At 40.8% G+C, this 12,857-nt stretch overlaps 1 protein-coding gene across 3 annotated transcripts in view; it reads right to left on the bottom strand.

Moving 5' to 3' along the window:
- Positions 1-963: 963 nt before the first annotated feature.
- Positions 964-12,857, bottom strand: part of CUNH7orf50 (chromosome unknown C7orf50 homolog) — a 340,684-nt gene continuing 328,790 nt past the window's right edge. For all 3 annotated transcript variants that reach the window (XM_069084839.1, XM_069084840.1, XM_069084841.1), the window contains 2 exons: positions 8,081-8,162; positions 964-1,428 (listed from right to left, as the gene is read on the bottom strand). In XM_069084839.1, the coding sequence (XP_068940940.1) occupies positions 1,246-1,428; positions 8,081-8,162 (265 nt within the window). In that variant the 3' untranslated portion in view covers positions 964-1,245. The remainder of the gene's footprint in view (positions 1,429-8,080; positions 8,163-12,857) is intronic.

Raw genomic sequence — 12,857 nt, 5'->3', positions numbered from 1 at the left:
AGTGGTAGGGCTAGGATGGGAACCCAGGTCCCTCCTTCCTACCAAGCCCAGTACTCTGTGTGTGTGTGTGTGTGTGTGTGTGTGTGTGTGTGTGTTTTCAAGGTAGATGCTGGCAAATGGAAGAGGGAAGAGAAGAAAGTGAAGAGAGTAGCGTAGATTTACCCAAGGGCATGCTGGCTTTATTGTACTATACAAACACTTGGTTACCATGTTCTCCCGGCCTGACATCAGCCATTGTATCCTGGCCTCCTATTCTATTAAATTCCATTATAGTTACCCTTGCTGTAACAACACATCTTGTATCACTCAGAAGGTTTGGCTCGTGATCACCATGATTTAAAGAGGGTGTGATATATAAGCTCCTTTTGGAAGAGTTAAGTATATTTCACTCCCCCACCCCCACCTCTTCTTTCTTTCTTTAAAACAAAACAAAACAACTCATAGTATTTCATGTCTGGGAAGGCTGTCAAAGCCCAGCCAAGCATTGTAACTGCCAAATCCTTTACGAATCAGGTTGGCAGAACTGGTGAGGAACAAGTGGTCAATTAGTGCTGTTATTCAAGTCAGATCTTCAACCCCAGGAACTCCTGGTGGTAATTAATGTTTTTGTTTTTCTTTCAAGAAGGATTTGGGGACGTTCCTCCTTGGAGATGACCACAATTCATAGAGATGTCACAGCCTGGAGTACAAATTAACTCTATACAAAGGCAATTACACCAGGCAAATGGAAAAATGAAATGGAACAGGCAGTAAAATGAGAGTTAACAGTACAATGGTCAGGCTTTGTTTTTATTAAAAACAAGGCCAGCCCATTCAATTTCTGCCAGTCCAGGTACATGATTGGGCTGATTTGTGGTACCCTCCCCCCTTTTCCGCTCCACTCCAGTGTTTGCACCGTAACCAAGCAACAAGTGTTGTGGAAAGCTGGAGAACGAGGAGATAAAACAAGAGACACTCCACAGCTCTGAGATCCCTGCTGAACTCAGACAGGTTACTACCAAAAAACTAATTTATTACACTCTTCTGGTGGGACACAGAGATCCCAACAGTATGTATACGATGCTGACAGTGATGGATTACAGCTGGCAGGTTAAAGGCTATGTTCTGTATCTGAAAACCATCCCTTTGTAAAACACACATACACACACACACTCACATGAGAGAAGGGGAGAGTCATCTCTTCCTGGGATTCAGGAAGACAAATTTTCTGCTGATGGAGCTAAAGAGATGTTGGCTCGTCCCCTTTTAGGAAAGAAGTTGTAGGACTTGCCGGATTCTCTCACTTTTCTCTAGTAAACTTGAATCTTCAGGCTCTGCATTGTCCAATTTCTTCATGAGTGTTTCAGCTTTCTGCACTGTCACCTCTCGGGCCCTTCCTTTTAGACCTTCCAGGTAGTCCAGCAGAATGGAGAAATGCTTATCTGGGACCTTTGATGGGAAAAGACAAACAGAAAAAAAAAACCAACAGTGGAAATTAAAAAGAAAAATGATCTCCTATTTTAGAGGGGATGGTAAAGGGGCAGAGGGAGCGGATGACTTTAGTGGATGTGGACATTAAGAGGAAGAGAAGCAAATCACTAGCAGGGAATATTGTGTTCGCTAGAAGTTGCAAGAGGGACTCGAAGGTTCACTTGTCCTGGGAAGACATGTTAAGTTCAGGGAAATCAGCTGCTACAGCTGGGTGTACTCATATGCCTGGCGAGTAACACTTCCAGACCACAAGCTCCCCAAGTCAGAGACACGGCAGCTTGAGGGCAGCCTTGTGAGCCAAGCAACACCTCATCAAATGTAACTCTGTGTGGCAGAACGTGATAATACCAGTCGTGGCTGAGGGCCGAGCGGCCATTCTGGACAGAGCTGTCGGTCATGTGCAGTGCTCACAGCCAGTCTGCAAAACAACTTAAATTCCAAGCCATATGGAAACCATTTCCAGATTACACCGAGGCCAGCTCCATTACACGTACTTAAGTAAAACGTGCCTAAAATGAACGATGCCTTAATGGCCCCCAAGACTTCTGTTTTCCTTTTCCTTTATTTCTTCTTCCATCCTCTTGTTCTTTTCACAAATGGGTGAAAGAAGGAGTTTAAAAAATGTGAGTTTGGTGCTCAGGAGGGGCCATTGCTGGCTCAGTCACTCAACACCAGAGCTGGAAATGGAACTGGATGGTTCTGAAAACTCTGGTTTGGTGATGCGGGACAATCATATATATACTGTTCAATGAGGTACAGAACAGGAGAGGACAGCGGCAGGAGTGGATATTGTACTGAATTTGGAGCCAGGAAAACTTGAGTTCAAATCCTGTCTCAGACACTTAGCAGCTGTGTGACCCTGGGCAAGCTACTTAACCTCTCCCAGCCTCAGTTTTTTCATTGGTAAAATGGGGATAAATAAAAGCACCTACCTCATAGAGTCTTTGTGAGAATCAAATCAACTATTATCTCTAAAGTACTACATGAATGTTAGCCATTATTAGCTATTCTAAGACTGGATCTCTGTCTTCTGCCTGTCAGTGGAAATTGCCCTAGCATCCCTTGATTTATTCTTCACACGCTAAGAGACTTTCAAGTTCTGTGCCAGGTACGGCAGCTGACTTGGGGCTCAGTGGAGAACAATACAGCCAGAGTCTGCATTAAGTCATTTTGCAGAAATGACCTCTTATAGAGTTTCTATTAAGTCAATGAGAACCACTAGTGATAGAAGTTCAAGCTTAAAATCAAGGCATTAGGAGGCTTCATGAACAGTGGGATAGGACCCTGCTATCAAGGGGCAGTGAGGACAGACCAGTAAACACGGGCAAGGGTTGGGATTCCTGGGCATTCTTCAGCTAGTAGTAACAATGGGACCACGGAGAAGTCACAGTTTGGGCAAAAAGACCACTACAGAATTAAGAGACTGACATTCCCCAATTGATAAATGGTCAAAGGATATGAACAGTTTTCAGAGGAAGAAATTAAAAGATATCTATAAGCATATGAAAAAATGCTCTAAATCACTATTGATTAGAGAAATGCAAATCAGGACAACTCTGAGGTACTAGATCTCGCTGGTCAGATTGGCTAACATGACAAAATAGGAAAATGATAAATGCTGGAGAGGATGTGGAAAAATCGGAACACTAATGCATTGTTGGTGGAGCTGTAAACTGATCCAACCATTCTGGAGAGCAATCTGGAACTATGTCCAAAGGGCCATAAAAAAGTGCATACCCAGCCATACCACTTCTAGGGCTGTATCCCAAAGAAATGATAAAAATGGGAAAGGGACCCGTATTTACAAAAATATTTACAGCAGCTCTTTTTGTGGTGGCAAAGAATTGGAAATCAAGGGGATGCCCATCAATTGGGGAATGGCTGAACAAGTTGTGGTATAAGAATGTAATGGAATACTTTTGTGCTATAAGAAATGAGGAGCAGATGGATTTCATAATAACCTGGAGAGACTCATATAAACTGATGCTGAGTGAGGAGAGCAGAACCAGGAGAACTTCATACACAATTACGGACACAACGTATGTGTGATGACTAACTGTGATAGACTGGGCTCCTCTCAGCTATGCAAGGTTATAAGACAACTCCAAAGGACTCATGATGGAAAAGGCTATCCACATCCAGAGAAAGAGCTACAGAGTCTGAAGGCAGACTGAAGCAAACTCCTTGCTCTCTCTCTTTTGTGTTTTGTTTTATTTTGTCCCTTCTTTCTTACTGTTCACTCCATTGGTTATAATCCTTCTTTACAACCTGACTAATGTTCAACATGAAGGTATTTGTAGATCCTGTATTTGATTGCATGCCACCATGGGGGGGGGGTGAGGAAAAAAATGGAAACTCAAGGGATTATGGAACTGAATGTTGTAAACTAAAAGTAAATACATACATTAAAAAAAAAAAAGAATTAAGAGACTAAGATGCCAAGAATATAATAGGGAACCAGACACCAGAAATTTTAAAAAACAATGGTGGGAAAAGTCAACAGGGAGGGACAAAAGAAGAAAACAGTTGAATAGAATGAAAGAAATTACTGAAAAGAAAATGCAAACCTGTCAGCCTTGGGACACCAAGTTGATATTTATGGATATATTAATTTTATTTCCTGCCTCTTTACTTTATTGTCTCTGTAGGGATTGTGTCTGACTTGTGGATGCACACAGATGACTAGGAAAAAGGATGGAAACTTTAAAAACCGTCCCTCTGGTCTCTACCACACCCTAACCCTAACCCTGGGCACCTATAGCAACACGTTGTAATATTGAAACCTGAGAGGGTCAGTGTGGCAAAAAAGCACACACACACACACACACACACACACACACACACCCCACCTGCCCTGGATGGAATGTTCAGACTCAGCAGACAGAACCTGTATGTTTTTGCAGTCTTGGCACAAACACCCGTAATTCCATCCACCTCCTAGTTATCTGAATTTGGTTTTGGAATCCTACCTCATCCTGTGAAACCATATCAAATATTCCACCATTCAGATGAGAAACACACAGAGCAAGGCAGGTGGTCTCTTTGTTCCTGGGTCCTTGCCTTGGACACACTAGGAGAAAACCACCATTGAGACACTGGTTCGATTTCCTCAATGAGCTAGGGCTGGGTGAACTTATTGATCTGAAGCTGAGACCTGGCTTTACAGTCAGAATGATCTTGCTTAAGATTTTTGGGCACTGGGCACATTACTGATCATCAACAAATACTTGCCATCAAGTGGGGTAAAGAGACATATCAGGCACAGGGGCATGAAGAAAGGTCTAGAGGTGGCCATGAGCATGGTGCATAGGGCTGGGGAAGGCGGTGGTGGTTTATGCTGTATTTGTAGATCTGATGGCTTTCATCTTTTTCTTCCTGATCAATAAAGTCCTTCTCAATGCAGTCTTCCTAGCAATACAGATTGATTTTGAGGACCCAGGGACAGGGGCTGGGGTGAAGAACAAGGCAGAGTGAAGGTTTGCTGAAGTTGGAACAAAGTCCAGCGTGATGATTATGGCTTAGGTCTTGGGATCCCAGGGACCTGACCTTCCACTTTCAATTATAAGGATGTTCAAGGACCACTTGCATGAATACTGCCTGAGTCTATTATTAGCCAGTTGCCACATCACAGAGATATCTCTGAAAATCACTTTTTTTGGGGTGGGTTTAGCTTTCACAAAAGGGTAGCAGAGCTGGTAAAGACAAAATGTGTTTGGAACCTAGCAATGCAAGAGACTCATTCAAGTTCATTTTCTTGCAAGGAGTTTTGTAGAGAGGAAAACCTTTCATAGTAGAAAAAAGTGACAATCCTGTATGTTTTCAATCCAGAGGTGAACAAAATCAAAAGCTCTATTTGTTTTGGAAGCAGCTGAATGTTCACTATGGGAATGAAAGCAATCCATGGGCAAAGCTGGACAGAGAGGCCTGTTTCCTCCCTTCTGTCCATACCCCCAAAGGGAAAGATGGTCTCAGTCACTGCCTAATTACTAAAGAACTTTGGGTCAGGAAAAATTTCAAAAATAAATTAAAAGGGCAAAGATCACACTTAATAGCAACTTAAAGGACAAATGACTCTCGAGTTTGGAGTAAAGAAATCTTTGCAGAGAGCAAGCACCAGTCACCATTCATTACCTCAGTTCCCAAGGCTATGTCCAAATAAAGGCACTTATTAGTAAACTGTGTTTAGCAGTGTCTGAAACATCATATCTCTGACCTACCATAGGGAGAGTCATAGGACATTTATTCCAAAGAGAAATAAAGGTCCAAGGATTTGGTGCTTTGTTTTTTCCTTAATTGGTTTTCCTTCACCTTCCTCATTTAGTTTTTTTTAACCCCAACTTTGTGTCTACTCCATGAATACAGCTTGGCGATAGGAACCTAGATCAGAGCTGTAAACCATGCTTAGCCATTCTGAGACAGCACTATGGGGTCGTTTTCCTGGGGGTCTGATGTCGTCCTTCTGGATTCCATCTGAATCTTTCAGGTCAAAATACACACCTGCTGAAGATAATATCAGAGGGCCCAAGTACTAATCGTGTAACTTGATCCATGAAGTCTGTGTGAAGCACAGACTGGAGGTCAGGGTGACCACTCAGTGCAAATGCTCTCCCTTCAGGAAGGCCTAGAGTCCTGATATATAAATGCCAACTTGCCAGATATTCATAGATGCTGTCATACTATGAAGTGGGAAACGTGTTAAAAAAAAAAAGACCAGGAGAAGAAAATGAAGGAAAGCAAATAAGAAAGAAAATATATACAGCTTAATTCAGCAGCAGAAAACACATGGGTTAGCTTTAAAAGATGGGAGAAAACGAAGTAATTTCATGTAATCATGTCGCTGTCTGTCATGAAGCATTCAAAGCGTATTTCTATGTTATTAGCATAATCTGTGCATTTCCATTACCACAAGCTGCCATTTAAAAAAATGTTTCCAAGTACTTAGGGTCATACCTGATATTTGTAAATGGACTAGAGTCTCATTTATGGAACTGGCTCAAATCACAGGCACTGACTGGGTAAGGAAGTTGTTCAGCAACAACATGGAAGAAAATGAACCACAAAAACTGGAAGACCTAGCAGGCTCAGAATTAAATCCTTAAATCCTATAGACATTTGGGAACACTGGAACCCCATTCCTGTTGTAAGCCCAGCCTCCTCGCTATCACTGGGGAAAATATCCAGTTAAGAGTTGGAAGCTGCCGTGGTCGATGCTCCTGGCAAAGGCGGAGGGTCTGGACCCTGTGGGAGTCTGTCTAGGCTGCCTCAGTTTCTGCTGGATGATCTGATCTAAGCCTGAGGAAGGGCTGAGCCCAGGTGGGCCAGGTGTTGCTGAAGGAGCCGTGGAGCCAGGCAGGACTTATAAGGTGTAGATGTGAGAGAGGGGAGACAGAACTGAATCTGGGGAAAAGGTAGGCAGGAAACATTAAGTCTCTACCATTGCCTGGTTATGTGTGAGGATTCTCTCAACGTCCCTGGGAGAAAGGGGCTCTTACTACCCTCGTTTTACAGCTGAGGTTGAGTGACACGCCCAGGGTCACAACCCTAGGATGTGTCTGAGGCTGGATCTGAACTCGGGTCTTCTTGACTAGGCCTAGTGCTCCATCTACTGTGGCGCCTGGCTGGCCATTCGAGATCCGTCCTGATACATACATGCCAACGTGGGACTTACTATCAAGCATCAATATCCAAACAATTTTAAGGAAAAGGAGAGTGACACAGTGAGCACAACTGGACTGTGAGGCAGAAGTCCTGGACGGTAGTGCTTGGCTACCACTAACAGTCTGTGTGACTTTAAGCAAATCATCTCACCTCTCTGGGCCGCAAATTTCTTGTCTATAAAATGAGGACATGGGACTAGATGGCCTCAGCTCACATTTCTTTTCTTTTTTTTGGAGGGGGGAAGGAAAGGCAATTGGGGTTATGTGACTTGCCCAAGGTCACACAGCTAGTAAGTGTGTCAAGTCTCTGAGGTTGGATTTGAACTCAGGTCCTCCTGACTCCATGGCTGGTGCTCTATTCACTGTGCCACCTAGCTGCCCCCCTTAGCTTACATTTCTATTGTACTTTAAGTTTTGCAAAGTGCCCAGATCCTCACAAGGAGCCTATGAGTATTCAGCAGATGAGGAAATGGGATTTCTGAATCCTTTCTGGCACCTAAGATTCTAATCAGCAAGGGAAAGATAAACGTTTTCTAAAGAGTGTTTCCCCTCCCTCGGAAACTGCATGCTTATGAGTGCAGCCCTGTGGACCATGATGCTGGGAGACACAGTATAGAGTGAAGAGCTCTGAATCTGGAATCAGCAGGTGGGTTCCAACCTGTGTAGGGAGCACACTAGCATGTAAACTCTGGGTAAGTCCTCTCTCCAAGACCGAATTTCATCATCTATAAAATGGGGTGGGGTTGGATGAGAATCTGAAAGGCCCCTTTTAACTCTCAGATCCTATGCTAAATTCTAAAAAGTCATCTAGTCCTCTACCCAGTGAGTAGCATGCCACTATCTTATAGAGAGGGGCAGTGGGATTTTCCAAAGTCACATGGAAACAATGCTACCAACTCCAAAACAAAGTCATTCTCCAAGATCTAATGTGGGAGCCCAGTTTTGATACAAACCTTATTGCTGTCATACATGTGAAGTAGGAGCCAGGTCTGCCTTGTCTTCTGAAACTTCCATTCCTTACGTTTATTGGCCCAGCTGGGGAAAAAAAATAGACAAAAGAAAATTAGGTACTGATTTAAACTATGCACAGGAGGTACTGTTTACAAAAGTTGGGAAGCCGACACATGCTGTTCCTGGAGGGAAGAGTTTGGCATGTATTTCCTTGGTGACAGAGCCCCATTTATCTTGGGGGAATTTCTTTTTGTTATGTTTTTGCTTGGTTTTTCCCCACCTAAATATAATCAAGATAAAACAGTTCTTTGTGTAAGGCCCTAAAAACAAAGACTAAGAAATACCTGGGTCCCACAACACATACTAAGATATTCAAAGCAGTCATCTTTGAGACAAAGAAGCAGCTTGGGGTAGTGGCTGGAGGGCTGGTCTTGCAGTCTGGAAGTCCTGCTCAGTGAAGGTTGCATCTCTGACACACACTGGCTGTGTGACTCTGGGAAAGTCCCTTAATCTCTTAGCACCCCCAAGTAACTCTCTAAGGCTAACAAGCTGAAAATGTACCTAATTTGCACTGTTGGAAGAGATTTCCTCATCAGCTGTAGTTGTAACCCCCAAAGAACCAGAATAAAAGTGGGTGGTCAAACCAAAAGTGAATTCAATAAGCAATGATGAATGTGAAGAATTCAGGGAAACATGGGAAGACTTGTATGAATTTAAATTGAGTGAATTAAGTAGAACCAGAATAATGATATATAAGACCACTGTAATAATGTCAATGAACATGAAAGAGTAATGATCATTCTTGGTTCTGGGGAATCAATAACGAAATATGCCTTCCCACTTTCCACAGAGAGGTATGGAACACAGGGCCAGAAAGTGCATGCGTGCATGCATGTGTGTGTGTGTGTGTGTACAGGAATATCTCATTTCATTATGCTTCACAGATACTGCATTATTTTACCAACTAAAAGTCTATGGCAACCCTGTGTTGAACAAATCTACTGCCTCCATTTCTCTAAAAGTATATGCTAACATCATGCCTCTGTGTCACATTTTGGTAATTCTCACAATATTGAAAACTTTTAAATTATTATTATAAGTTTTATGGTAATTTGTGATCGGTGATCACAAATATTACTATTGTAATTGTGGGGTGCCACAAGCCACACCCATATAAGACAGTGAATTTAATTGATAAATGTTTTATGTATTCTGACTGTTCCACTGACTGCCTGTTCCCCCATCTCTCTCTCTCCCCCCAGGCCTCCTATCCCCAGAGACACAACAACATTGAAGAATAATACATAAAAGTTGATAAGGCAGAAGCAGGATTTGAGAGGACTGACTCCAATTTTGAAAGAAGTTCTAATGCAGGCAAAATGCTATCAAATAGCATCACATAATACAGAGAAATCTCTCATGAAAGAAAGAGTCAATCAAAGCGGCAAGCTTTATTGTTATTTTAAGAAATTGCCACAGCCACCCCAACTTTAAGCAAGTACAACACTGACTAGTCAGCAGCCATCAACATCAAGGAAAGACTCTCCACCAGCAAAAATAGTATGGCTCATATGATGGGTAGCATTTTTTTTTTTAGCAATAAAGTATTTTTAATTAAGGTATGTACATTGGGTTTTTTAGACATAATATTATTGTACACTTTTATATGCACTGGAAAACCAAAAAATTCATGGGACTCACTTTATTGTGATATTTGCTTTATTGCAGTGATCTGGAACCAAACACACAATATCCCTAAGATATGCCTGTATAGTCTTTAGTGTATAATAAAGCATATGTGTGTATGTGTATTATATATGTGTATGTATATATATATATATAGTCTTCTATCTAAAACATTAAAAAAAATTGATACAGTGACCAAGCCACACACTCTCTCTCTCTCTCTCTCTCTCTCTCTCTCTCTCTCTCTCTCTCTCACATACACACATTAAAAATTAAGAGCCATAAGAGTCATTCCCCAAAAGAAAAGTCGTCACAGGATATGAATTGTTTTCAAAAGAATTGCAAACTCCACATGACCACATGAAAACATTCCAAATCACTAACACAGAAATTAAAATTAGGTCAACTCTGAGGTTTCACTTCCTAACATGCAAACTGGCAAAGATTTTCAAAAGCTGGGAACTATCAATATGTAGGAAGCCAGATATACTGATGCATTGTTGGTGGATCTGTGAAGTAGTCCAGTCAATCTGTATTTCAATTTGGAATGATTCAAGAAAAGTGAGTAAACTTTCTCTTTGATTCAGTGATCCTACTTCTAGGCATATACTCCAAGGAAGTAAAAGATAAAAACAAAGGTTTAATCCTATGATAAAGTATTCATAACAGAATTCTTCTTTGTAGCAAGGAATTAGAAACAAAGAGTTTGTCCACTTACTGGGGAATGGTTGGAAAAAACCTAGAGTATATAAATATAATGGAGTATTATTGTGTGGTTACAAAATAACAAATACTAAAAATTCAGAGAAACTTGGGAAGATTTATATGAACTGATGTAGAATGAAATAAGCAGAACCAAGAGAATACTATACATAATTATTGCAACAATGTAAGTGAAAAGATGGTCAAAAGGAAGTGAAACTTTGAATAACTGAAAAACCCATTAAAGTTTCAGAGAACAGATAATACATAAGTTCTCACAGGAGAAACAGGAGAGATTAGTAGGATATTGTATATACTGTCAGGCAAGTTTAATGCATCAGATGTTTTGCTTAATTGCTTTTTATTTTTTGTCTGTAGGGATGGTTCAATCTGGTGAGGGATGGGTGGGTAATGACTATGATACAAAGACAAACAGCATAAACAAATTTTAAAAAAGAATCAAATGAAAAGAGAATGGAAGCATTTTTATAAGTTGCAAAGAACTAAACAAATATAAGACATTATAAGAGTGCAGTATCTGCAAGTATTTTAGACTTTGTGGCTCATTCAATTTGTAAAGTGCTGAGCAAAACTAAGACATCAGCACACAGAATACAAATGATTAATTTCCTCTTTCATATATGAAGATGTGAGGGCTAGGCTGTTCTTGGTAAGTTAAATACTTTTAAATTAACTCATTAGCATTTTTGGGGGAAAAAATTAAATTTTTTATCTTATTGTAGCGTTTTGTTTTTAAATTAAATGCCAAGAATTAAATGAAGGAAGTTGTATTATATATCTCCCTCTGCCCTCCTCTACACAGCAAGCCATCCCCTGTAATAAAGATTAAAAAGAAATAGAAAAAAGGCAGTTCAGTAAAATTAGCCAACACGTTGATCATGCCTAAAGGCAAATGTAATATTCCACATTCATAGCTTCTGAACCCTGCATTTTCTCAACTTTTCTTCAGGCTGAACTTGGTCATTATAATTACACAGTGTTTAGTGTTGTGGGGTTTTTGTTTGTCAGTTTTTTTGGGTGTTGCTGTTTTTTCTGTTGTTATACTGGTATACTTATTGTGAATACGGTTTTCCTGCCTGGGCTTCCTTCACCACACAATGGTTAATAAAACTTCCTATTCTAGACTAGAGTCCAAGTCAAGACCAGGCCCAAGGCTACAGTGGGTACAGGACTCTTAGTAAAGTCAACTAAAAAGAACACTATGCTCGCTTATCATAATGGTATGGTCACTGTGACATGTGCTTTTGCCAGAACCACCATGTCACTGTTCACAATCTGGGTTGGGTTTTAGACCTGTATAGGATAAAATCTTGGCAGCTGGAGGGGAGAAGGTGAGGCACGTGGCTGGTGAGGAGATTCTCCAACTGTTTGAGAGGCTAAGGCTGGACTACAATCTGTTTCTCTCTCCAAGGGGGAAAGCAGCTTGGATCCTGCAGATACCACAAGAAAAGACCCAACCTGATCTGATGAAATATTGGCTTTTTTTCCTTTTTATCTTTGTGCTGAAAAAGAAAGGGACTTGGCTGGAGGTTGCCTTTCTTTTTTGGTTTGTTTTTATAAACAAAAATAAATGATCTACATTTTTCATCAAGTATGAAGTCTTCATTTTTTTTTTTTTACAGTGCTGTAATATCTCATACATTCACACACCACAATTTGTTTAGCCATTTCCCAATCAATGGACACCTAATCTGTTTCTAGTTCTTTGTTGCTACAAAAAAATGTTGTTATGAATATTTTGGGGGTCTACAGGATCTTTCAGTCTTTGACTACATAATGAATATATATGTAGCAGTTGGATCTTTACATCAAAGGCCATGGATATTTTAATTCATTTTCAAAAAAGTTCCAAGAAGTTTTCTAGAATGGCTGTACCGATGAAAAACAATGCACCTGCCTTCTGGTAGCCCCTCAATAAACTTTTATTACCCTGCTCTGTGCAATGCACTTGGCTGGGTATTGGGAATAGACAAAAACAAGACACTTCTTGCCTTCAAGAAGCTTCCATTCTACTGGGGGAATACAACCTATATACAGATAGTCCTAGCTCTGAGGCTTACCGGCTGTGTAAATTATATCATTCAGCTCCCTGGGTCATAGCTTCTTCACTTGAAAATAAGGGTGCTGGATTAGATGGCTTTTCCAGTCTGAATTTTCAAGCTCTAATCTTATGACACTATAATCCTAAATAAATATAAGGTAGCAAGGAGAGAGAGAGACAGAGAGGCAGAGAAACAAAATCAGAGACAGAGAAAGGCAGAGAGACAGAGATAAAGAGATACAGAGACAGAAACAACAATAGGGAAAGGCTTTTTGTAGGAGGAAGTTAGCTTCAGCCGAAGAGAAGGAAGTGAATTGTTCTAAGAAGTA

This window comes from Petaurus breviceps, unplaced genomic scaffold, assembly GCF_028583685.1.
Source record: "Petaurus breviceps papuanus isolate PSGF00001 unplaced genomic scaffold, PetGlider_PUasm1.0 175, whole genome shotgun sequence".
Classification (NCBI taxonomy): domain Eukaryota; kingdom Metazoa; phylum Chordata; class Mammalia; order Diprotodontia; family Petauridae; genus Petaurus; species Petaurus breviceps.
This window is presented reverse-complemented; position numbering and strand designations above follow the sequence as displayed.